Source organism: Phyllobates terribilis, unplaced genomic scaffold, assembly GCF_046119375.1.
Source record: "Phyllobates terribilis strain yellow unplaced genomic scaffold, ASM4611937v1 Scaffold_11__3_contigs__length_659146591, whole genome shotgun sequence".
Taxonomy (NCBI): domain Eukaryota; kingdom Metazoa; phylum Chordata; class Amphibia; order Anura; family Dendrobatidae; genus Phyllobates; species Phyllobates terribilis.
Window position 1 is genome coordinate 246,552,419 of NW_027362771.1, and position 23,124 is coordinate 246,575,542.

The following is a 23,124-nucleotide window of genomic DNA, read 5'->3' on the forward strand; positions in this document are numbered from 1 at the left end:
CATATACAGGGTGGTCCAAAAGTAGGTGGACAGAAAGTGTAATAAGGTTATGAAGGGGGAGATTTATCAAACATGGTGTAAAGTGAAACTGGCTCAGTTGCCCTTAGCAACCAATCAGATTCCACTTTTCATTCCTCACAGACTCTTTGGAAAATGAAAGGTGGAATCTGATTGATTGGGCAACTGAGCCAGTTTCACAGATCTAGTTTTCACAGATAGATCTTCCCCAAATCGGTTTTCTTTTCAGATAATTCAGATAACACATAATGGCAAATAATTTAAATACAGATCAAAGAACTTGGATTTTAACAGAGTATTGGAAATCTCAAAATGCTGAAACCGTTAGAGCAAATTGGGTTGAAACATTTGGTACTCAAACCTCAAAGAGACAAACCATTTACCGTATTCGTGACAAATTCAATGTCACTGGCTCAATCCGTAATGCTCCAAAAACTGGTCGACCCAAAACAGTCTGTACAGAAGATAATAAACAACTTGTTGCTGAAACAATTGTTCAGAGTCCAAAAAAGTCCACAGAAGAGCCTCTTTGGAATTGGGAATTTCACGAGCTTCTATCATGAGAATCCTGAAATCTATTGGGTGGAAAGCTTATCGTCCACGTCTAATTCATGGTTTATTGGAGGATGATCCAGATAGGCGGCTGCAATTTAGTGTTTGATAAATCTCCCCCTTCATAACCTTATTACACTTTCTGTCCACCTACTTTTGGACCACCCTGTATATACATACATATACACATATATATACACATATATATATATATATATATGTGTGCACACACATATACATATATACAGTACAGACCAAAAGTTTGGACACACCACCTCATTCAAAGATTTTTCTGTATATTCCTGACTATGAAAATTGTACATTCACACTGAAGCTCATCAAGAGAATGCGAAGAGTGTGCAAAGCAGTCATCAAAGCAAAAGATGGCTACTTTTAAGAACCTAGAATATGACATATTTTCAGTTGTTTCACACTTTTTTGTTTAGTATATAATTCCACATGTGTTAATTCATAGTTTTGATGCCTTCAGTGTGAATGTACAATTTACATAGTCATGAAAATACAGAAAAAATCTTTAAATGAGAAGGTGTGTCCAAACTTTTGGTCTGTACTGTATATATTATATATACATAAATACATACACACACTCTTTGGGAATTTTTCTAATTGTATGTACAGTATTTTTTTATTTTATTCACATTATTAAGGGGAACAGCCATCTTTCTTCAGCTGCCCCTGTGCTCTATGAACATGAGTTTAGAGATTTCATTATACAGCGATACCTTGACTTACGAGTTTAATTCGTTCTGTGACAGGGCTACTCTTAACTCAATTTGCTCTTATATCAAATTACATTTCCCCATTAAAATGAATTGAAGTGCTATTAATCCGTTCCAGACCCCCAAAAACCACACCAATTTTTATTTGTTAGGTGTTATAAATAAGAAAAATTTACTTTATTAGTAACAAACACAGTAATGTACTGTATGAAAAACTATTAAACGTGTAATAAACTATTGTACTGTAATTTTTTATTTATTTTTTTAATAACTTCACTTAATCAACTTCACATATAAATATTGTAAACATTGAACCCTAAAGCCAACACTCCAAAGAGTCAGAGAGTGCACATAATAGTGAGGTATACTGTACCTTGCTGCACATGTGAAATAACAGTACTGTAACAGAAAAAATAGCAGAAGCATAAAGGAAAAGAATAATCATTATCCTATATACAGGTCCATGTCAAATGCATGCAGTGCTAAAAATAGAGTGCACCCCAGGAAAATGATTCCCAAGAAAAGGTCAAGAGTGCAAAATATGTAGCGAAAAAGGTGGTACCCAATATTAGATTATAATTAGCAAAAGATAAAACAGTGTCTCTTTATTATACCTTATTTAAAACAGCTGGATACTGGACAATACTAGACACAAAGCATGTAAAAAGACACACACAGTGTACTGATTGAAGAAGTGATGACAAATGTGAGGTCAGCCTAATCGAGACTTGACCTGGCTAAACCAAATGGTATAATGTGGTGGAACCCTTAACAATATAAGGCCCTCCAGGCAAATATGTGTCTCACCAATGGTCATAAGGACCCATACAAAGTGAAATCATATGACACATACACTTCCACAAATTAAAAAAAAACAGTACACATAGATCTACTCACTAAATGTGTGATAATACCAGATAATTATTAGAGTATGATAATGGATAGTGGTTAGGCAATGTCATATACCACTCTGACCATACAGATCTACTATCTCTAATGGTACCAAAAATTAGATCAGTGCACATTGAAGGCTACCTGGTCATATAGTCACAGCAATATATCGGAGTCAGTGGGTACAGCTATCTCTCACAAACTGCTGTACATTCACAAAATTACTAGATTTGCGTAAAAATAGGAGACACTCATAGCTCAATAGAAAGAAACTACTACTTAGCTTTCCAGTATTTTTAGCAGTGCGCCAATACTAAAGGCGGGCTCCCGACGCATTTCTCCTTCATCATCAGGGGAGTGCATAGCCCATTCATAGCCCAATGTTCTGTGCCATCACAGAGGTACATGTGCTGAGAAGAGATTGTCCCTGTGTCTTTTATAAACGCCGCACGCTGACCGCCGGCGTGCTGCATGCTTCCGGGTTGTCATGTGTCAGCTGGGTGATGCACATCCTGCCGGATACATACTCACATCCGGCTCTTGCAGCGCACCGTGGAACGCTCAGATCAGAGGCAGCTATACCTCCAAGCAATAAGCCATGGAGACAGCTCCAGCCCCAAACATAAACCGCATTAGAAGAAATGCCTTATAAGACAGTACTAATGCTAATGTAGATGATCATGCCCGCCCACATGGGCCTGTCAAAATGATCATAAACCACAGGGAAGAGGTCAGTTCCTGTACATGATAAATAGACATCCAACATACCAGACCAAAAAGGAGCGGAAAAACATATAGAGACCAAGGAGGTCGGTCTCATCAGATACAGAAGATAGTGCTACAGATATACGATTAGATGGTATGCTAGGGTCCCTGAACTCGCATGTCATGCTTAAAATATGACTAAAAAAAAGGTGGGAAAGAGTGCAACAGCAACGGCAGAGATGCTTGCACGGCGAAGGATAACCACGTCGCTCGTAACTCAGATCTCCGCTTGCAGCTCAGAAAATTCATAAGTAGATGCGCTCGTTAGCCAAGATATCACTTTAATCCTGCTGTTATTATGGTAAGAAATGACTGCTGAGAGGACAGGATGAGAAAGTCTATTTTAAGTCCTCCATTTTTTATTTCCTATTGAATCCATTTCTGGTTTTGGCTCAAAAAAAAAAAAAGCAGGAGAAGCTGTCACAACCACCGCAGACTTCCTTCTAACCCCTTGTCATACTAACTGAGGTCCAAGAAGTTGTGATATTATGGCCTTAAACTTGAAGGCTGTCATCATTATAAGGGTGTGTGCACACGGTCAGTAAACGCTGCGGATTGGAAGCAGCGCAGTTGCATGTAATCCGCAGCGGCCAGATGTTAGAGCATAGTGGATGGGATTTCAAGAATTCCCATGCCCACCATGCGTCTTCGTGCTCCTGCAGCTCACCTGCGGAGATGGACATGCGGGGCGTCTTCACAGACCGCAGCATATTAATTTATCTTGTGGAGAAGCTTGTCTCCGCATGAGAAATTCTATCAGTGCAATGTATAGGATGCGGTGAATCCATATGGTTCAATGAATACATGCGGATTCACCTGCGTGCAGCGCTTTGGACGCAGCAAAAGTATGCTGCGTTCAAAGCGCTGCTAAAAAGGATCGTGTGCACATGCCCTAACAATCTCAGCTTCAGGGTTTTTATGTTTTGATTTTTCCATTTCTGCAGTGCATTCGGGGGTTCCATAAAAATGGGATTCAGATTTACTCCCAACTGAGCCATAGACTGCTTAGACGGGAACGGAGTGAACTCAGTTTCTGCTCCTTTTCTGAAGGTGTGAGTCTTTTCAGACAGGAACAGAAATGTAGCCTGCTTCATGTTGTACCATGACTTTTGGCTCTATTCTTAATATCGGCAGCATATGGTTAGCACGTGCCATCTGATTGAAAGCTGCCAATTAAGATAACCTGGTAATGGAAGGCACGATTCTCATTTGTATTCCTACTGTCAGGAGTGTCCCTAACTGATCTGTTTTTTTGTGTAAATGTTTCGTTTCCTATTCAGGCACTTTCCATTATTAACCATTTAAGAATAGAAAACGTGGAGGTTCTCAGCATGCTTTATTACAATAACGGCAGCGCTCTTTCTATCTCAGTGAGCAGAAGCACTTTGTAGGCAACACACAGTTGCAGCTCTTGTACTTTATGGTACATGGTAAAATCTTTAGCTGGAATATGAAAGCGGTAGGCTAAATGCCTTAACCAGTCAAGCTTTGTATCTCTTCATAATTAATTGTGCAAGAGGTATAAAAAGTTAGATAGGAGGAAATGTTTGCTCAAGTAGCATGCCGCTATGGGTTCTCCAGCCGGAATGGCGCATATTTCGATCACGTATCTTGTGTAAGACAATATTTTCTTAAGAGAATAATTGTTCTGCAATACTGCAGAAAGGAGACATCAACGCGTTCCTATTTAAGCAGAAGAAGCAGTCATTTATTAGGAGTTTGCCTCGTTTAGATTGTAAAGGAACATTTTCCACGGCTCATATAAAGCGCAGCAGAGCCCCAATAAGAGACACTGGCTCACTAGAAAGCAGATGCATCAAGTTCACAAATGCCTTTCTGCACGTCCTGTAACGGAGGAAATTTAAGGCATATTGTTGCAATGTTCAACTTAATTAGCCTTTAAAAATGTTGAACAGATGTTCGCTGCATACAAAGACGTCTGGAATAAATAACGCAAGACAGGTAGAAACGCTAATACCCGGTGAGTCAGTTCATTAGATTGTCATGTGACCTTTACGGCTCTCCCGGTGAATTAGGGAAAGGCCCCCCCATGTGTCTCATAATAAGCAGATAAGTCGTCCAGGTGTCACAGGTCGCTGGTAGGAATATTTACACTGCGGGATTAGACATTCTGGGGTACTAAAAGCTGACGATTGCCTACCCCTTAATGAGCTCACTGGTAAAAGCAGAATTATTACTCAACACATCATATGTTATTACCCTGTGCATGCAATGCTAACATTACTACTGTGGATTCATGGGATACTCAGTTTCCATACAAATCTGTACAGGTAATATCCATGTAGTATAATGTATGAACGATCCTATAAGCCTATGTTCAAGAGTTGACACGCTGCAGATTACAAATTCAGTGAGGAAGAGGAAAAAACAAGAGTGTGAATGAGACTTCTGAACGCTCACAGCTTTTGCTGCTTACTGTGAGACACAGCTTCTTATTTGCATTAAAAAATGCTGCAAAAACGCCACATGTGAACATAGCCCAAGGAATTTAAGATTATATTAATATGCGAGAATGAATTTTGGAGGATAGAGAAAAGCCGGCAAGTAATGACTGTGAACAATGATTTCAAAACAGCTTTGAATAAAACTACTTATTGAGAAAAACTCAAGAAAACAACAAAAAAAGAGCATATACGCCACAGCACGTGCACCGGACCACAAGACGCACCCCAAATTTTGGGGAGGAAAATAGGAAAAAAAATGTAAATAAAATGGTGATGAGTCTTGTAGTCCGATTTTAAGGGGGAGGTGGGGTAATGCGGCTGCAATGGGGCGGGGTTACAGGAGGCAGGGTCGCTGCTGCGGGAGGCCGGTGGCGGCACGAGTGGGGCAATGCTGCGGTCACGGTGTCGGGAGGAGGGGGTGTCCTGGCGATGCGAGGTTGCGGGCCCTGAGCTATCATAAAATGTTGGCGGTGAGTGGAGTCCCCTTCCCATTAATTTCCCTGCCGTCGGCTCCCGAGATCTCAATCTGCACATGTGACCATTTTCCCGAAGCCCAATGCAGGGAAATCAATAGGCAATGCTGAAACTCTGCTCACCGACATTTTAGGAAAGCCGAGGGCCCGCAGCCTCGCACCACCTGGACACCCCCTCCTCCCAGCACCGGGCCTGCAGCATCGCCCCACTCCGGCCACTGCCAAAGCCGGCCTCCTGCAGCAGCGACCCTGCCTCCTGTGAACACCCTCCACCACTGCTGGTAACCTACATTCAGATTATAAGACGCACTCCCAAATTTGGGGGGGGCGGGGTGGAGGGGTGGGGAGTGAGTGTTATAATCTGAAAAATATGATTAAGTAAATAGTAGATGTAAATAACACAGGGTACTTCGTTAAGATGATTTTGATCAAAAAAGCATAAAAGCCATCCCTCCGCAAAAAAGTGTAGCCATCAGGACAGTCCTATCCTTCTCTAGCATTAAAACATTACCTTGTGTCAGCCGCCCACAATGTGAATAAGGGCAGAGCCGGACTAAGTCCTGACTAAGACACCCATCAATGGGAAGCTACATAGATGAAATACTCAGCTCAGAAAAGTGGGGGGCACACCCCTGTTTGTACAAAGTACAAGGAATCATTGCAAAACCAAAGAAATGAGCCGGACAATAAGCTGGTATATGTGCAAAGTGTAAGAGCACATTCACACTGTGGCCATTTCACAGACAAAACCTAGACAGACCTTGAGTTTTGTCAGTGAAAAAGCCACAATGTGACATGGCCACATCAGATCGATATTGGAACGCAGTGCACGGACTAACAGGCAGGTCTCTTAACCAGAGTGTGACGGCTTCATATATTTCTATGCAGCTGCCTTGCTTGGGTCGGGAGAGCCACCGGCCAGTCCGAGCATTGTGGTCCGATTTATAGGGCCATCTGACTGTGCCCTAACATGGAACAGTGAACCTAGAGGAGTCACAGTCTCTCAAAGTCCCAGGTACAAACCCTCAAATGTGCCATATAAGTTGAGACATTTAAACTAGAGTGACCACCAAGCTGCCTCTCCTTCCTGTCATTCACAACACTGATGTCACTGCTTTAACAGAAGCCACTGTTTAGTGTCCTCAAGCCATAAAAGCAGGTGGGTTATTTTTGTTCAAATCATAAAACAAAATTGAGAACATGGGACACTTTATTGTAAGAAATATCCTTCTTTATCCTTCTCCCAATATAAATATCCTAGGAAAGAGATTTTCTACTTTGCCTGGCATCCAACTGGAAAGGACATTAGGGAACATCTTGGAATGATTATTAAAATGAAAGAAAAAATAATAGCAAATAGTAACAATGAATTTCTAGAAAAGTTTTTACCACCTCTATCAACAAACAGTATAAAGAGTTTCATAATTCAGTTTCAAGGAAAAGTAATAACTGCTTGGATGATCTGTATTTTATACCTGACAAAACAGGATGAGATTCATTTTATTGAATGTAAAGAAGGATGTTAAGTATTCACACTATCCAGCAGTTCTTTATTAACAATGTATTAATTACTACATAACTATAGCACTGCTATACAGGCACAAGGTGCAGGACGCCTAAGCTCCAGCTCCATCCTGCTGTACAGCCTACAGGACAAGAGCTCCTATAGCGGGAGCGTCGCACACAGGGTTCTCAGCGCTTTCAATTCAACCTTCTGTTCCTGATGCCTCTAGCAAAAGCACCAACACTACTGAGAAACTTCTAAACACTTTTCCATGTTGTAGCCCTTGTTCGGTACAATTGATCAGTGGGGGTTCACCAAGTTTAAGTGATCCGTGGGGGTCTCAGAAACCAGACCAACACTATCTAACAGAATCTATAACTTATCAAAAAATGTTAAAAAGCTTATTTACCCTTTAGATGCATTTTATTGCTGTGAGCATGTAATATAAAGCTAAATTCTTCTATTTTATACCGTAAATCTTACTTTATTCTGTAGGTAACGTTGCACAGAGTACTCATGCATTGCACATCGGTGTGTAATGCAGAATAAGAATTAATTTACTGTGACAGATTATTTACAAACACAACATTAAAGGGAAATTATCACCAAGTTTTTGTTAACCCATGTAAGAGCAGCATGATATAGGGGCAAAGACCCTGATTCCAGTGATGTATCACTTACTGGCCTGTTGCTACCATATTGATAAAATCTCGGTTTTCTCTGCTGAAGATCTAGCAGTTCTTTGAACGCCAAGCTGTGTATAACCCCGCCCACACCACTGATTGGCAGCTTCCCGTGTACACTGTTCATTAACAGAAAACTTTCAATCAGTGCTGCGGGAGTGACTGGACTACCTGGAAGAAGGCCAAGGAGTCCTCTAGTGATAATCTCCTGGTGATAAAACAGTCATTTTATAAAAACTGCACTAAGCGGACCAATAAGTGACACATGGCTGGAATCAGTGTTTCTGCCCATATGTTATGCAGCAAAAACTTGGTGACATATTCCCTTTAATAAATGTCTGTACACAAAGTGAACTTAACTTAGCATGAAGCTGAATTGGGTTTTACTTACTATTACTTCACCTATCAATGTCAAGCTAGGTGGGGGGGAGGACCAAGTGTACAACGATGGGAAAAGGGGGGGGGGGAGCCCAACAACTAAGTAAAAGAAGAGTGCAGACACCTAGGCAGATCTTACAACATCCTGACTCCCCTACAGTCCCTAAATAGGTTCCACACCCATCGCCGGGCAGGATACCTAATCCCTAACTGACCCTAGAGCTAGGCCCTAGGTAGGGAGTGGAAGGGGTGAGCACTAGTCAGCTCCCACTGCAACTGAAGACTAACAAGGAAAACAGACAAGGGGATACACTTAGCTTTGAGAAGACACCAGAGAGAAGATGACAAAAATCCACCAAGAGACTCCTAAAGGAAACTATCCGACTGCTAGAGATCCAGTCCTGAGCAGAGGAAAATAGTTCTACCACCGGTGACTCTATGGAGACACTGAGGGTTTTTAGATAGGGTGTGTCAATTAGCAGCAGAAGGTGGATTTCACTGCTGGATTCTAGCGAGAGAAGGATACCACTACACTACAGAGATGAAAGGATCAAGAAGGTGTCTGCAACGCCAAGCGCAGCGACCTTCTACAGCCGGATCCAGAAAGACTGTCTGTCAAACCTGATACAACCGACAATGACACAGAAAAAAAATGAAGACTGTATGCACTTGGCAGCAAAAAGAAGAGTAACCAGGGTGCACTTAACCATCCTTTGGTTACATGTCATCACCACTATGACTGCCTCCTGCTTGGTCTGGGTAAAGTATAACATGCTGAATGATAGAATATTGCCGGCAGTCCAGGGGCCATTGGCAGATTTGTAGAATTTCAAACATATTTTCAAATTCTTAAAAATAAAAATGTCACTATTTCAATGTATCTATATCTTCCATAAGTATCACCAAGGACATAATTTGCAGGACAATTTAATGGGTTATACAGAATGTTTTTTTTACTATTGGCCTAAGCACTAACAGTGAGGTAGTTGCTACCTGCCTGTTCTGCCCAGCACAAATTTGCCCGGCACAGAGCGGTCACAAACCGGCAATGACAAAGTTGACAGAGCTATTCTAATCTGCTGTGACTGCCGACATCATGCTGATTGACAGCCGCCCCCTGCTGACTACCTGCGGGAAGCAGACTGTCAATCAGCATGACGAGGGCAGTCACACCCCGTCAACAGAGCAGCCCGTAAGAGGAAGAGCCGCTCTATTGATGCTGAGCAGCTGAATCATTGGCAGTAGCGGACAGTGACTGCTCTGAGCCGGTGGGTAGTTTTTGGGTCTATAGGTAAAGCAAAAAAAAAAGTCCTGGCTAAACCTTTAAAATGAGTTCACTGCTCAGAGATATATCTTGGCCTTAGCAATCAGTGTTGGTTTGGGCACAGATCTGGCTAGTAATTATATAATATTGTGGTGAGAACGTCTTGGTTTTCCCCAGATTTTTTCATTCCATTGAAACAACAATATGAGATGACGTTCAGATATGTTAAAAGTACATTTATGGCTAGGATCACGATGTGCAGCTCCAATTCCTTCACTTCTGAACAGAAGTCATTTAAAAGAAATACATTTTTTCCTCATAGATAAAATTGTCCTTTTCTGACATTTTGTAACATTTTAAGGGATCAAAAATGTTGTGGTAAGCGATCCATGACACCCCCTTAATAACTCCATCCTAAACCTTAGCTTGCCGCTGATTTCATTTGAATAAGTGCTTGTCATTTTATGTGCTATCATTTAAATTACAACTCCTTTCATGCTTTCTGGACAAGCAAAAGATCACAGTGAGCGCGAGAAAACCTTGTAGCTCATAAACTTAAGGACAGACTAAAACCCGCATAAGCATTCCGTCATAAAGTTTTAAATATCTCAACATTGACACATGACTTCATTTAATAATGATCAGTAACCCATTACTTTGATTATACTCGCCATAAAAGCCTCAATCCAATGGTATCGAACATTAACAAATACATATTACGTAGGTAAGGCTTTTTTTCAACCATTAAAAGGATGCAGGAAACCACTCCACACGTCCTGAGTGCCTTCAATCCTGGAAATTACTCGGAATAATATTCCTGGTGTACTCAACCGAGAACTTGATCATGTCCTAAGCCCTTTATTAATGCTGAAAGGTAGTAATCCATGCTGAATAATAAATGTTAAATTAATTCTGCACAGAGCCTTCTTTACACTCATGCCATGTAAACTTGGACTGGCCAGTAACCAATGTAACAGAATTGTGAATCCAACTTATAATACAAAAACCGGAATTAGTCTTACCGGTAATGATGTTTCCAGGAGTCCACATGACAGCACCATAGGAGGAGTAATCCCATATCCTGTGTAGGGACAGGAAGCACAAGAGGTTAAAACCCCTCTCACCCCCAACCTCCTCAGTGATTTTCCAAGAACCACATTGGCTGGGTACAACAAAATTTTATTTTTAGACTTGCTTAGACATAGGTTAGATTCACATACAGTAGCAATATAGGGAGGGAAATAAGGGTGCTGTCATGTGGACTCCAGGAAACATCATTACCGGTAAGACTAATTCCGGTTTTCCAGTAAGTCCCCATGACAGCACCATAGGAGTATACCCAAGAACTCGTAGCTTAGGGTGGGATAACTGCATGAAGTACCTTCCTACCAAACGCCGATCTCTGCTGTGAGAGAACATCTAGCTTGTAGTGTTTGCAGAAAGTAGTATGTCTTGACCATGTGGCTGCGGTACATAACTGTTCAATGGTAGCCCCTGCTCTAGTTGCCCATGAGGTGGAAATTGCTCTGGTGGAATGGGCTTTGATAGTTTCAGGGGGGGGCTGTCCTTCTGAAAGATATGCTAGATTAATCATGGATGTAACCCATCTAGCTAAGGATGGTTTTGAAGCCTTCCTGCCTCTATTTTTCCCCCAAACTGTATAAAAAGATTAGAGTCTAATCTCCAGTTCAGAGTGGCTTCCAAATAGGCCAACACTGCTCTGCGGACATCGAGATGGTGGAACTCTTCCTCCCTCTGATTCCTAGGGTTTTCGCAGAATGATGGAAGAACCACTTCTTGGTTCAAGGTCATTGACGATACCACCTTCGGGGAGAAACTTGGATCCAGCTTCAGAATGATGCAATCATCCCGAATCTGCATACAAGGCTCGACAATAGATAGAACCTGGATTTCACCCAACCGTTTAGCCATGGTGATTGCCACCAAGAAGACTGTTTTCAGAGTCAAGTTCTTTATTCCCAATTCATTAACTGGGCCGAAGGCAGGCATACAAAGGACCCTCAGGACAAGATTCAGATCCCACGGACGGGAAGAAATTCTCTGGGTAGGCCTAAGTCTCTGGATTGCCTTGACAAACCTGATTATCCAGGGATGCGAGGACAACGATGTGTCGAAGAAAGCACCTAGTGCCGCAATCTGCACCTTCAAGGTACTTGGTCTAAGACCTGCGTCAAATCCTGCCTGCAAGAAATCAAGGATCGCAGAGATGTCTGGCTGAGAGGTGTCTACCGTCCTATGGAACTGACAGAAGGTCTTCCAGACTTTTTTATATATGGCCTGACTTACAGGTTTTCTACTAGCCTGCATAGTCTGGATCACTCTGGCAGATAAGCCCTTATTCTTCAGGATCTCCCCTTCAGAAGATAGGCTGAGAGCTGGAGTTGTTTAAGATTCCGATGCAACAGTGGACCTTGCGTCAGAAGATCCTCCTGAAATGGTATCATGATTGGGTCTTCCAATGCTAGATGACGTAGAAGGGAGAACCAACTCCTCCTTGGCCAGAACGGGACAATTGCTATGACTGTCGCCCGATCTTCCTGAATTTTCCGCAGCATTCTCGGAATTAGAGGGGCAGGTGGGAAGGCATATGTTAGGCCTTCTCCCCAATATTGTGAGAGAGCATCCACTGCCAGAGGATGATCTCCTGGGTCAAGAGAGAAGAAAGATGTTGTCTTTGCATTCGTTCTGGATGCAAAAAGGTCTAGGTGTGGCTGACCCCATCTGCGAGTTAGTTGCTGGAACACCTCTTCGTTCAGTTCCCATTCTGAAACCTTCATCTGACGCCTGCTGAGATAATCTGCCTCCTGATTGTCGGATCCCCGAAGGTGAACTGCTGAAATGGAGCTCACTATTTTCTCTATCCCTAAGAAAATCCTTTTGGTCAGGGACTGGAGAAGTGGATGTCTTGGTCCGCCCTGATGTCTGATGAAGGAGACTGCCGTGATGTTGTCCGACAGGATTTTTTACATGTCTGTCTCTTAGGACCGCCTGGCTTCTCGATAGGGCTTCCCAGATTGCCTGTAGTTCCCGAAAATTTGATGACTGGGTCTGAATTTCTGTGGACCATGTTCCTTGGAGATAAGAATCTCCCACTCGAGCTCCCCATCCCGAGAGACTTGCGTCCGTGGTCACTAAAAGACAAGGTTCCAGGATCCACTGCACTCCCGTCTGTAGATTCTTCTGGTCGAGCCACCAGTGTAGAGAGTTCTGGGCGTCTCTGGACAAAGACATCCTCCTGTCTAGGTAATTCTGATGTCCGTCTGTCACTTCCAGGATGCATTTCTGTAGAGGCCTGGAATGGAACTGGCTCCATCTGACGCAGGTGATACATGACGTCATAATTCCCAAAATACTCATTGCCTTTCGGATTGAAGGATTCTTCTCTCTTGAAAAAGAACGAATCCTTTTTGGAATTGAGAGCATTTTGTCTTCCGGGAGATAAGACATTCGCCTTCGGGAGTCAAGCTGGACTCCCAGGAAGATGTGTGAAGTACTGGGGATAAGATTTGATTTTTCTTTGTTCACAATCAAACCCAGGTTGGTAAATGTCCGTAGGACAACTTCCAGATGTTGCGTCATACCTAGAGGAGATCCGGCCATCACCAGGAAGTCGTCCAAGTACGGAATGATGGTAATATCCCTGAGTCGGATATAGGCCACCACCTCTGCCATGATCTTCGTAAAGATTCTGGGAGCAGATGACAGGCCAAAGGGAAGACATCGGAACTGCTAGTGTAGAATCTGACTGCCTGATGGTAGTGCAAACCTCAGATATTGCTCACTTGAGGAATGTATTGGCAGGTGGTAGTATGCATCTCTGAGGTCCAGGGTGCACATTACCGCATCTGCGTCTATTAGAGGAATGGCTGATTTTACTGATTCCATGCGGAATATTTTTTAACGGACCCATCGGTTTAGGGGTTTCAAGTTGATTATTGTACGGAACTCCCCTGACGGTTTCTTTATTGAAAACAGAGAGGAGTAATGGCCCTGATGTTGTTCGTGTTCCGGAACTGGCACAATAACCCTCTGATGTAGCAGCTTCTCTATGGCTGCCCGAAGACAGGAAAGAGGTAGGGGAACCCTTTGTCAGGCTGAATTTTTGAGGGGGATATTGAGAAAATTCCATCCTGTAACCCTGTGCTATAGTTGTTAGTATCCAGGGATTTTGAGTGACCCGATGCAACTGTTTTTGAAAAACTTTAATCGCCCCCCCACTCTGACATAGTCATTGTCGTTTTGGACGGGAGCTAGTACTGGGCTGCCATCTTTAACAGGGGCAATGATTGAAGGAGAGTTTCCCTAGGGGTGCCATCCCGTAGGTGACTCTCTAACTCTTCTAGCCAGATTCTCATGGATCTGGCAATAGATGTAGCAGCGATATTAGATTTAATGATTGCCACCGAAGATTCCCAGGCTTTTTTCAAAAGTCCATCTGCCTTCTTATCCATAGGATCTTTAAGTCCTGACGAGTCCTCAAAGGGGATAGAGGTTTTCTTGACCACTTTAGCCACTGGGACATCAATTTTAGGAAGTGTCCCACACGTTGGTGTCCTCTGGGTCAAAAGACAGTCGGGCGTGGAAGTCTCATGGTATAGAGAGTCTCTTCTCCGCATCTTCCCATTTCTCCAGTATCATGTCCTTCACATGAGCATTAACAGGAAAAACCATGGATCTCTGGGTTTTAAGACAACCAAACATCTCATCCTGAATGTTACTGCTCTTCTCCGTTTCCTCTACTTGCATCGTGTTTCTGACGGCTCGTAGAAGAATATCCATACCATCTGAGTGGAACATATATCTTTTCTGTTCCCCGCCCTGAGGTAGACTAATGGTCTCACTGTCAAAGTCGCCAGATGGGTCGATTTCACCCTCAGAAGATGGTGCTATATCTTCTCTGGGTCTTTTGGGTCCCGGGACTTCCTGGACTCCTGAACCTGGGGGCTGTAGAGACGTGATAGAAGCCTGAACTTCTTCTTTAATTATACTTCTCATTTAATAAAGCCCCGTGTCATTTAATAAAAACCCCGTGCTCCTCCTTTAGCATGGAGGCTCTACATTCAGCACATAGACGCTTTGTATATGAGTCGGGAAGTCTGATGTTACAATCCAGGCACCTCTTGGATTTTACTGTGGCCTTTTTTGTTCCGTATCCTTCTTCTTTCCAGAAGTAGGTGGTAACTGCCCAGAGACATCCTATAAAATATATGGAGTGCCTGGTAAGTGTAAGCCCCATTAGCCATATAAAAAGGAGTAATGGTACACTTACATGACTCTGGGACGATCCAGGGTGGGTATCAGGGTGTGACACGTCAATCACTGTACTGCCAGGGGTGCCAAAGCTGTAAGCCTGCCTATGCTGCTCCCCAGCCCCCCTTCTTATACCTTACCTGGTCGTCCTGTCATTTTCTCCTGCTCCCTGGTGTCTGGTCTAACCGCGGTTTGAATTTCTTGCGCGACCGCCACTGGAAGTCGTCATCTCCGGACTTCCGGTTTCAACGCCGGGCGGTCCTGGAGCCGGGAGAAGCTGGACCAGGACCCGCTTGACGGCGGGAAGGAGAGAGCCGTGGCCCCCCCGATCCCCCCGGGGTCCTCGAGGTAAAACCCTTTTCTTCAGTGCTCCTGCACCAGCGCTCCTCCTGCACTCACTGTCCTGTGTAGGGACAGGAAAAACACTGAGGAGGTTGGGGGTGGGAGGGCTTTTAACCTCTTGTGCTTCCTGTCCCTACACAGGATATGGGATTACTCCTCCTATGGTGCTGTCATGGGGACGTACTGGAAATTTAGATTGCGAATAATAAAAAAAATATATAATAATATGATGAATTGCAGCTCTACAAAAAAAAAAAAAAACATACGGCATGGCTGACAGAACCATAGTTGTGAAGCCGGTAAGCCAAGGTTGCAAATCTTCTATTACTACAGACTCAACATTGGGGACTACATTACTGTTGTTATTAAATTATCTGCACTTGAAATATGCCTTCAAATGATGCGCTATTTTATTTTGTGGTAAGCAACACATTCTAAGGCCATGGCCCCACTATCAGTATTTGGTCAGTATTCTGTCAGTATTTTTTCTCAGGAGTGGGTGATAAAGAATTAGTGCACTTGTTTTAATAATACCTTTTCTCTGATTGTTCCTCACCTGGTTTTGGCTCCCACTCCTGAGAAAAAATACTGACCGAATACTGACCAAATACTGATAACGGGGCCATGGCCTAAGGGTTAACCTCACCACTTAGCTGGTAGCTAGGGAGAAGTTAGGTGGGTGGAGTTTAGTTCATAAAATACTGCAGCCATGGTTGCTAGTTGGAGTAGTAGCAGTGAAGCAGCCACAGCGAGGATGTAGGAGAGCAGCTTTCTCCATGCTCCAGTAGGCCGACATAGCATTACTATCTAAAGAAAACGAGTGCAGTATTCCTGTTTTACTTCTTAATAGGAAGGAGCCTTATCGGCTCTAAAATGCGTAGTGCAATAAAGTATCATACTTACCTTGGATCTTCGTCTCATTAGCAGCACTCAGCCAGTCCACGTTTTTGCACCACATCACCTATCCACAGTCCCAGTACCGGGGAGCCCGGGATTTGGCAGATGCTGGTGCAGGCGACTGACAGATTCTCTACACGCGAGCAACAGCGTTGTGCATGGCTTGCACAATGCAAACAGGTGATTAACAGCTCACAGTTTATCAGCATATCCCATGGTCTAGCTGCACTACAAGCACTTTTTATGCCCCTCTGATCTTACTCCTTAATAAGAGGAATCTCCTGGTCCACAGAATGCACCCAACTGTGCTTGGACTCAGAGAGGCCCATGGAAGGAAAAGAAGTAGATGATGAAACTAAGCACCAACCTACGAATGTAATGACGAATAGAGGGTACTGGGATCTGGAGGCCTACTAGGGTGAAGCAACCCTGTATAGAACGGAAGATATTTGGGGAAATTAGGCATTTAGTTTAGTCTTCCGGGATAACCACTAGCTCCTATGGAGTGTCCTGGAACATACTCTATTGCCTTACCATTTATTCCCAGTTTGCCTGTTTCAGCTGCTAACAAACGTCAGTGGAACTTGTCTCAAGCAATGCCCCTCTGTGATGAGAAGATGTGTATCCAACAAGTCTTTGTACCACCATCTGCTCTTATCAACTTGTTTAAAGTTAAGTTTACTTCTGTTTTACAAAACCACTGCTGCCTCTCCTGTTTCCTCTCTACACCACTATCATGGGGTGCACCACTAACCATCCAGCCATGAGAGAACAGTAATGTCGGCGTCACCGCCACAAATTCACAAACATGTGCCCACCACTGTGTCAGTGGGCCCAGGCACAGCCACCACTGACCCATGCTCGATGTACAGGGTTCTCTGCGCACTACAATAGCACAGCTTCACTATTTTTTTCTTAATTAATAATGTCCTTAGACTGAAGAACATAAAATAAATTTTTATTTTTAACATACCTAAACTTTGCTAAATTCTAAAGTAAATAAAAAATTATAAAATACTGGCAATAGTTTACATCAATTTCAAAGTCCTGGTGGGAATATTTTTGGGGGAGTTGGAAAAAATGATTTCTCATGTTAAAGAGGCAGTAGGGTGCACAGAAAGAAATAGTGGAGAAATGAATGAAATCGTGATAGATTTAGTATAACAATTTAGGGGTAGAGGATTTGTCTAATTTGCTTACAAACGTGTTACCTGCCTAAATGAAAGAGTAAGGACTGGGCTACACTGCAACTCTTTGTTGTGCTACGGATTCATTTTAACTATTAAGCTACAGATGCAGTCCAAAGCAATAAGTTGAGTAGTATGCAATAGTGTGGACTGCAGCTGCAAAATAATGGTTACAATTAAATCGGTAGCACTACAAAAAGTCATAGTGTAGCTCGGGACTAATAAAGAGAAATGATTCGTAAAAGGGAAAAATCTCAGCATGAGCGCCAGCACACTATTTTCAGAGTTTAAAGGGAATCTGCCAGTAAGATCAACCCTTCTAAGCCATCTCTATGGGCATGTAGGCTATAGAAAGCTGAATAAAAGGATACCTTGATATCTCCAAACCGATGTTTGGAGTAAAGGAGGATGTGCAGTACCACTATCAGAAGACGGAGCAGCTCCACAATTGAGCATTATCGGCCAGCGGTGGCCGACACCAAGAACAGCTGATCGGCCGGGGTGCCGGATCCCCCTGAGGATAGGTCATCAATGATAAAGTAGTGGACAACCTCTTTAATCTGGACCCACAACGTATCTCAGCACTCAGGCTCAGCATGGTAAAAACAACACAAGGTTTCAGAAATTACCATTTTTTAAATCAATCTCAGGTCCCCAATTATTGGATTACTGAATCACTGGGTTAATAAATGACAGTCCACATTATTCAGATGGCTGAAAGACTGCCATGGACACTAGTAATGTGAGCAATCCAATGAAGCTCAGAAAACAAACTCCAAAACTCAGACAACAGCTTGGAGATTGTACAAATTACCAATTAAAACTGTTAAATCCTGAATAAAACCCAGTAAACTGCAAACATATTAGCCCTCATTAGCATGAGGAAAAAGTATTTCAACACTGGAAAATAAACTCAATCTGATGTAAACACTTTGTTTTCCCACTTGATGTTATGCCAAAAAAAGGATAGCTGTCTAAAACATCTTTCTGAGAAAAGGAAAAAAGCCAGCCGTGCTAAACACTCATGTGCACAGCTCAGAATGTTAAGCAGAGGTTAAGTGCATGGAGATCCAGTGATAACGTCTCCTTCACATTCTCCAGAGTAAGCAGTCCAAGTGAATCCATCTACAATCCTACAGCTGCTAAAGCTGGCACACACAACGGCCACTAGTTAAAAGCATTAATATTAAAGAGGATCAAAACTGACAACTAATACAGGATTTCTCTAAACATCGCTGACTCTGCCTCTTGCACGTCTTCTAATAAAATAATTCATCAAATAAATAAAAATCAAACTCAAGAATACAAAATAATGGAAATAACAGATTCCGTCATCTCAGAAAAGGTCTGATCTGAGGATGCTGTCAAGGATTAACTTACAGAGAGCAGCTTCCAGGTTATGGATCTGACGGGTTTCGGGATTCCAGACCAACTTAACTTCCTCAGCTCATCTGTAAGAAAACAGAATGCAGAATAAGTATCTAGAAAATGACTGCGATCTAGAAACCCATTACATTTGGTTTACAAAACACAGTGAGGTGTATTTATCTATAAAATCTAAGGCTGTGTTCACACATACGTGTGTTACCACCAGAGATACAGATCAATTTTTCTTCCTCAGGTGTCATCCTAGCTGCATCAGATTTTTCTCATCCATTTTTTCCCTTTGAAGCAGATAGACAGATCTTATTTTATCCATTGACTCTTCACAATGTCTGGTCAAGTTCACATGTTCAGTATTTGGTCAGTATGTTACCTCAGTATTTGTAAGCCAAAATCAGGAGTGGAACAATCAGAGGAAAAGTATAATAGAAACACGTCACCACTTCTGTATTTATCACCCACTCCTGGTTTTGCCTTACAGACACTGATTTGAAATACTGACCAAATACTGAACATGTGAACGTGGCCCATCAGTTAAAAACTGATGGAACTATGAAGAAACTGACATACAAAGTCAAGTTAGTAGTTTCATCCTTGTCTCACGGATCCCCATAGACCTTAATGGTCGAGTCTGACCTGCAAAATCAAAAGCTCTAAGTCTCATGGACTAGTGTGAAACTGATGTGTGTAAACTTTATGAGTCAGTGTGAGGTCCGTGAAACAAAAAGGACAGCACTAGCAGATTGCATGGATGTGTGAATGCAGCCTAATACTGAGACAGTGCAAATGTAGACTAGACAGACTTAAAACAATAGTTCATGCTGTTTGATACATTTTAGTGATGAGAGCAAGCGCTCGTTACTAGAGCTAACCTAGGGTGCTCGGGTATGCACCGAGAATAGCGGGTGCTCGAGTGACATGTTTGAGTCCCCGCGGCCGTGTGTTTCCCAGCTGTTAGGCAGCCACAAAATATGCGGGGAGTGCCCATGTATGTCAGACAATCCCCGCATATTTTGTTGCTTTTTAACAGCAGAGCACCCTAGGCAGACTCGAGTAATGAGTACTGAGTACTTGGGCTCATCACTAATAAATTTGGCTCCATTTTAGACTATCTAGTCCAGAGATGTCAAACTCAAATACACAGAGGGACAAAATTAAAAACTTGGACAAAGTCGTGGGTCAACCTTGACATTTATTAAAAAAAATGTCTACAATTGAGAAAGTTTTTTCCTTATCATCAAATATAATTATTTAACTTTTCATGTGGAAAGAAACTTAGAGGGCTTGTCCCATGAACAAAGTACATTTTATCAATAGATCTTAGAATAAAATTAGCAAATAATTATAAATGAAGCATATTATACTGGAATAATATATGTTATGTAAGAGCAGTAAAAGAATGTGGCCCAATGGCCCAATTTAAATATGTAATAACAAAAGGATAGTGAATTCCTCCACACACGGTGACCTAGATAACACTAGTTCATATTTGATACGGCTGCACGCCATATTTTGATTCATGCTATGGTCAACACTTTATGAATACCTATACTATATGCTGTTAACCATGTATCTCATTAGACTCACCAGATTTGGAAGTTCCACATGTATTTGATATGGATTTAAGCAGGATGAAATGTTAGATTAGATTATTCATGTGTTCTAAATGCACTTAAGCACTTTCTTTTTTGCTACTATTATATTGCATGCTGCTAGTATTCATTTCATGTGACTGTGGGATGTGGAATGACTTTTTCAGCCTAAGGATTATTGTGGTCAATAATTGAAGGATGTCTATGACCCATATGTAGTGTCTTCTTTCTTCACCAATCACGCTTGTTATATATAAAAAAGGCTTCATTTGTCTTCCCTATTTTTTGTTACCTTTTTCCTTTTTAATTTTTTATCATGTTTAAAATAAAAGATTACATTTTTTTATACCATATTGTAGTTACTTCTATTTTTACTTGGTGACTAACCGTTCACCGTGTAAAGTGTTGTGTAGAACCAAAAATATGATGCAGTGTCACATTTATTTTTCTGAGAAACCATGCCCCCTTGTCAGACAAGGCACCGAAGGTGGCAAAAACATAATACAAATGATACAAGGCATGAAAGAATTTTTTTTGCACAACTTGTACCAGAATTCTGGCAGAATTAGCTTCGTATAATCTGCCCGACAGGTTGCAATACACATTGTGGGAAGAAGCACTACAAGACATATATCATAGTTTCCATAACATTAACACTAAAAAACACATTTGAAGAAAACAAAGGTTTATCAAATGACATCCCTCTCCTCTTCTGCTGTTTCTACTACCAACCATCCAGCCACTTTTGCCTTGTACATGTAGCTTCCCTATCAGTTGAATACACAAATTTATTTAGTTCTCCCTGACCTCAAAGCCTCTTACCACCAAAATTATCTGAGGCTTCCTATATCCTTTGCATACCTCATATAGCTCATATCAGTGATTCTCCATCTATCACAGGTGTGTCATAGGTGACAGACAGTCGCCCTGCAGTTGGTTGCAGGATATCTCTACATTGGCATTACAGACATCTTCTTAGAGGCTGTCTCTAGGACCCAGCAGATACCTCCCTCTGGCTAATTATCTCCCTGGCCTGGGTGTATAAATACCTGGTGTGTCTGAGAGGGAGGTGCCAGCGATATTCATTACTACTTGTGAGGCTTTAGAAAGAGCAGTACATGGTCCTCTCTGGAGCTTGAGGCCATGTGCGCATTTGTCTGGAGCCGTCTAAAGCTAAGCAATCCGCCCCTGTTTGTCTACCCTTGTTATCTATAGAGTTTAGTGGAGATCGACTAGTGTTCATCTCCTTCCTTCTCTAGCCTTCGCCACATGCCAGGGAAAGTCAGGGCGAGGCACGCGTGCGGAGATTTGTGAAGAGCCAATATAGGGACGGTAGTTGAGACAGGGTTACACTAGACCAGACTAGGAGATCTCCACTTCCTCCTTTCCCTAGAGTCTGGGCTCCCTTTGCCTCTTCCCTCTGTGTTGCACTAAGTCTTTCCCACACCCTGCGTGACCCCATCCCCACAACATAAAGGACTTTATCATCTGTTGACCCCAGATTTGAACCCATTGATCAACTGCTGTATAGCAGACTACTGCAATGATATTCATTTATCCAAAAAGTATTATAACGTCAAGACTATTATTTTGAGTTTTATTTAGACCAATTTGCCTTTTTTTGATCTAACCAACACTGTACCAAACTTTAGTTTTCTTCTGTCCACATATACAGTGGCACACAGACACTGTGCTGTATTCATAATAAACCTTTGGCATACAGCCACTGTATATAAATGAAAATATGCAAAGCCTGTTACTCAATAGTGATGGGGGCAGGAGGAGGCATGGGGTGGGCACTGTTTATCAGTGCAGGAGACTCATGACTACTGTAATCTATTTCAGTCATTATCTAAACATCCACCACACTCAGCTAGTATAACAGAAGTATCCCTTGAGAAAGCAACAAACGAAACGCGCATCGGGGTGTCTTGGAGGACCTTGTATTAATTACACTATGGGTAAGCATTAGACATTTCTCTTATATATTTATCAATTCTTACAACCTTGTCTCTCTAAGAATACTGGTATCTCATAGTATATATCTGAGTAGACTAGGATTTCTGTGATTACATTTTTGTAGATACTATTCCAATTGTGTATTTCATTGGAGTCTTAATTGACCATTTGCTACTCTGTGGTCCTCTCTCTTCACTTGATCCTTGTTTTAATACTCTTTGGTGCTCATTTGTAGGCAGTTACAATAGGTGTGTGGTGTAATTATGTTACAGGGAGAAGGTATCAGGACAAGTAAAACTAGCATAAGCCGACCTGTAACACTGCAGATTGTACTGTATTCTATTGGCTGTAGACAAGTGTCAGGACATTCTAACATTAATCATACATAATGCAAACACTACAGAAGACGAGCTTTCCCCCTTAAATGCCAATTTTACCTGCTGTTTATACCCCAAGCCTAAAGTGTTTATGACAATGAAATGCTCATTTTTCCATGAACAGCTTTCATTTCCTAGAAACATATTTAGAAAATACAAAGATCCTCATGCAACAGCCCAAAGTTACATCAAATTGCTTCAATTACAAGAAAAAATATTTGCAATCCTATCTCTACTATAAAGAGTTTAGAGAGCCGGCAAATATCATGAAAGTTCTGTAAGATGGATGGAGAAGTGAAATGACTGTGCTCAATATGCTAGAAATGCTGTTTAGTAGTAAACAGAAAAAAGACTCCCATCCGCTGCTAGATTCTAAATGGCTT

General features: G+C 42.1%; 1 protein-coding gene across 1 annotated transcript in view; it reads right to left on the reverse strand.

Moving 5' to 3' along the window:
* The window catches only part of TBC1D22A (TBC1 domain family member 22A), a 585,912-nt gene that overhangs the window by 442,121 nt on the left and 120,667 nt on the right, over positions 1–23,124 (reverse strand). Inside the window, exon 5 of the mRNA XM_073652139.1 lies at positions 18,811–18,881. Coding sequence (XP_073508240.1) covers positions 18,811–18,881 — 71 coding nt within the window. The remainder of the gene's footprint in view (positions 1–18,810; positions 18,882–23,124) is intronic.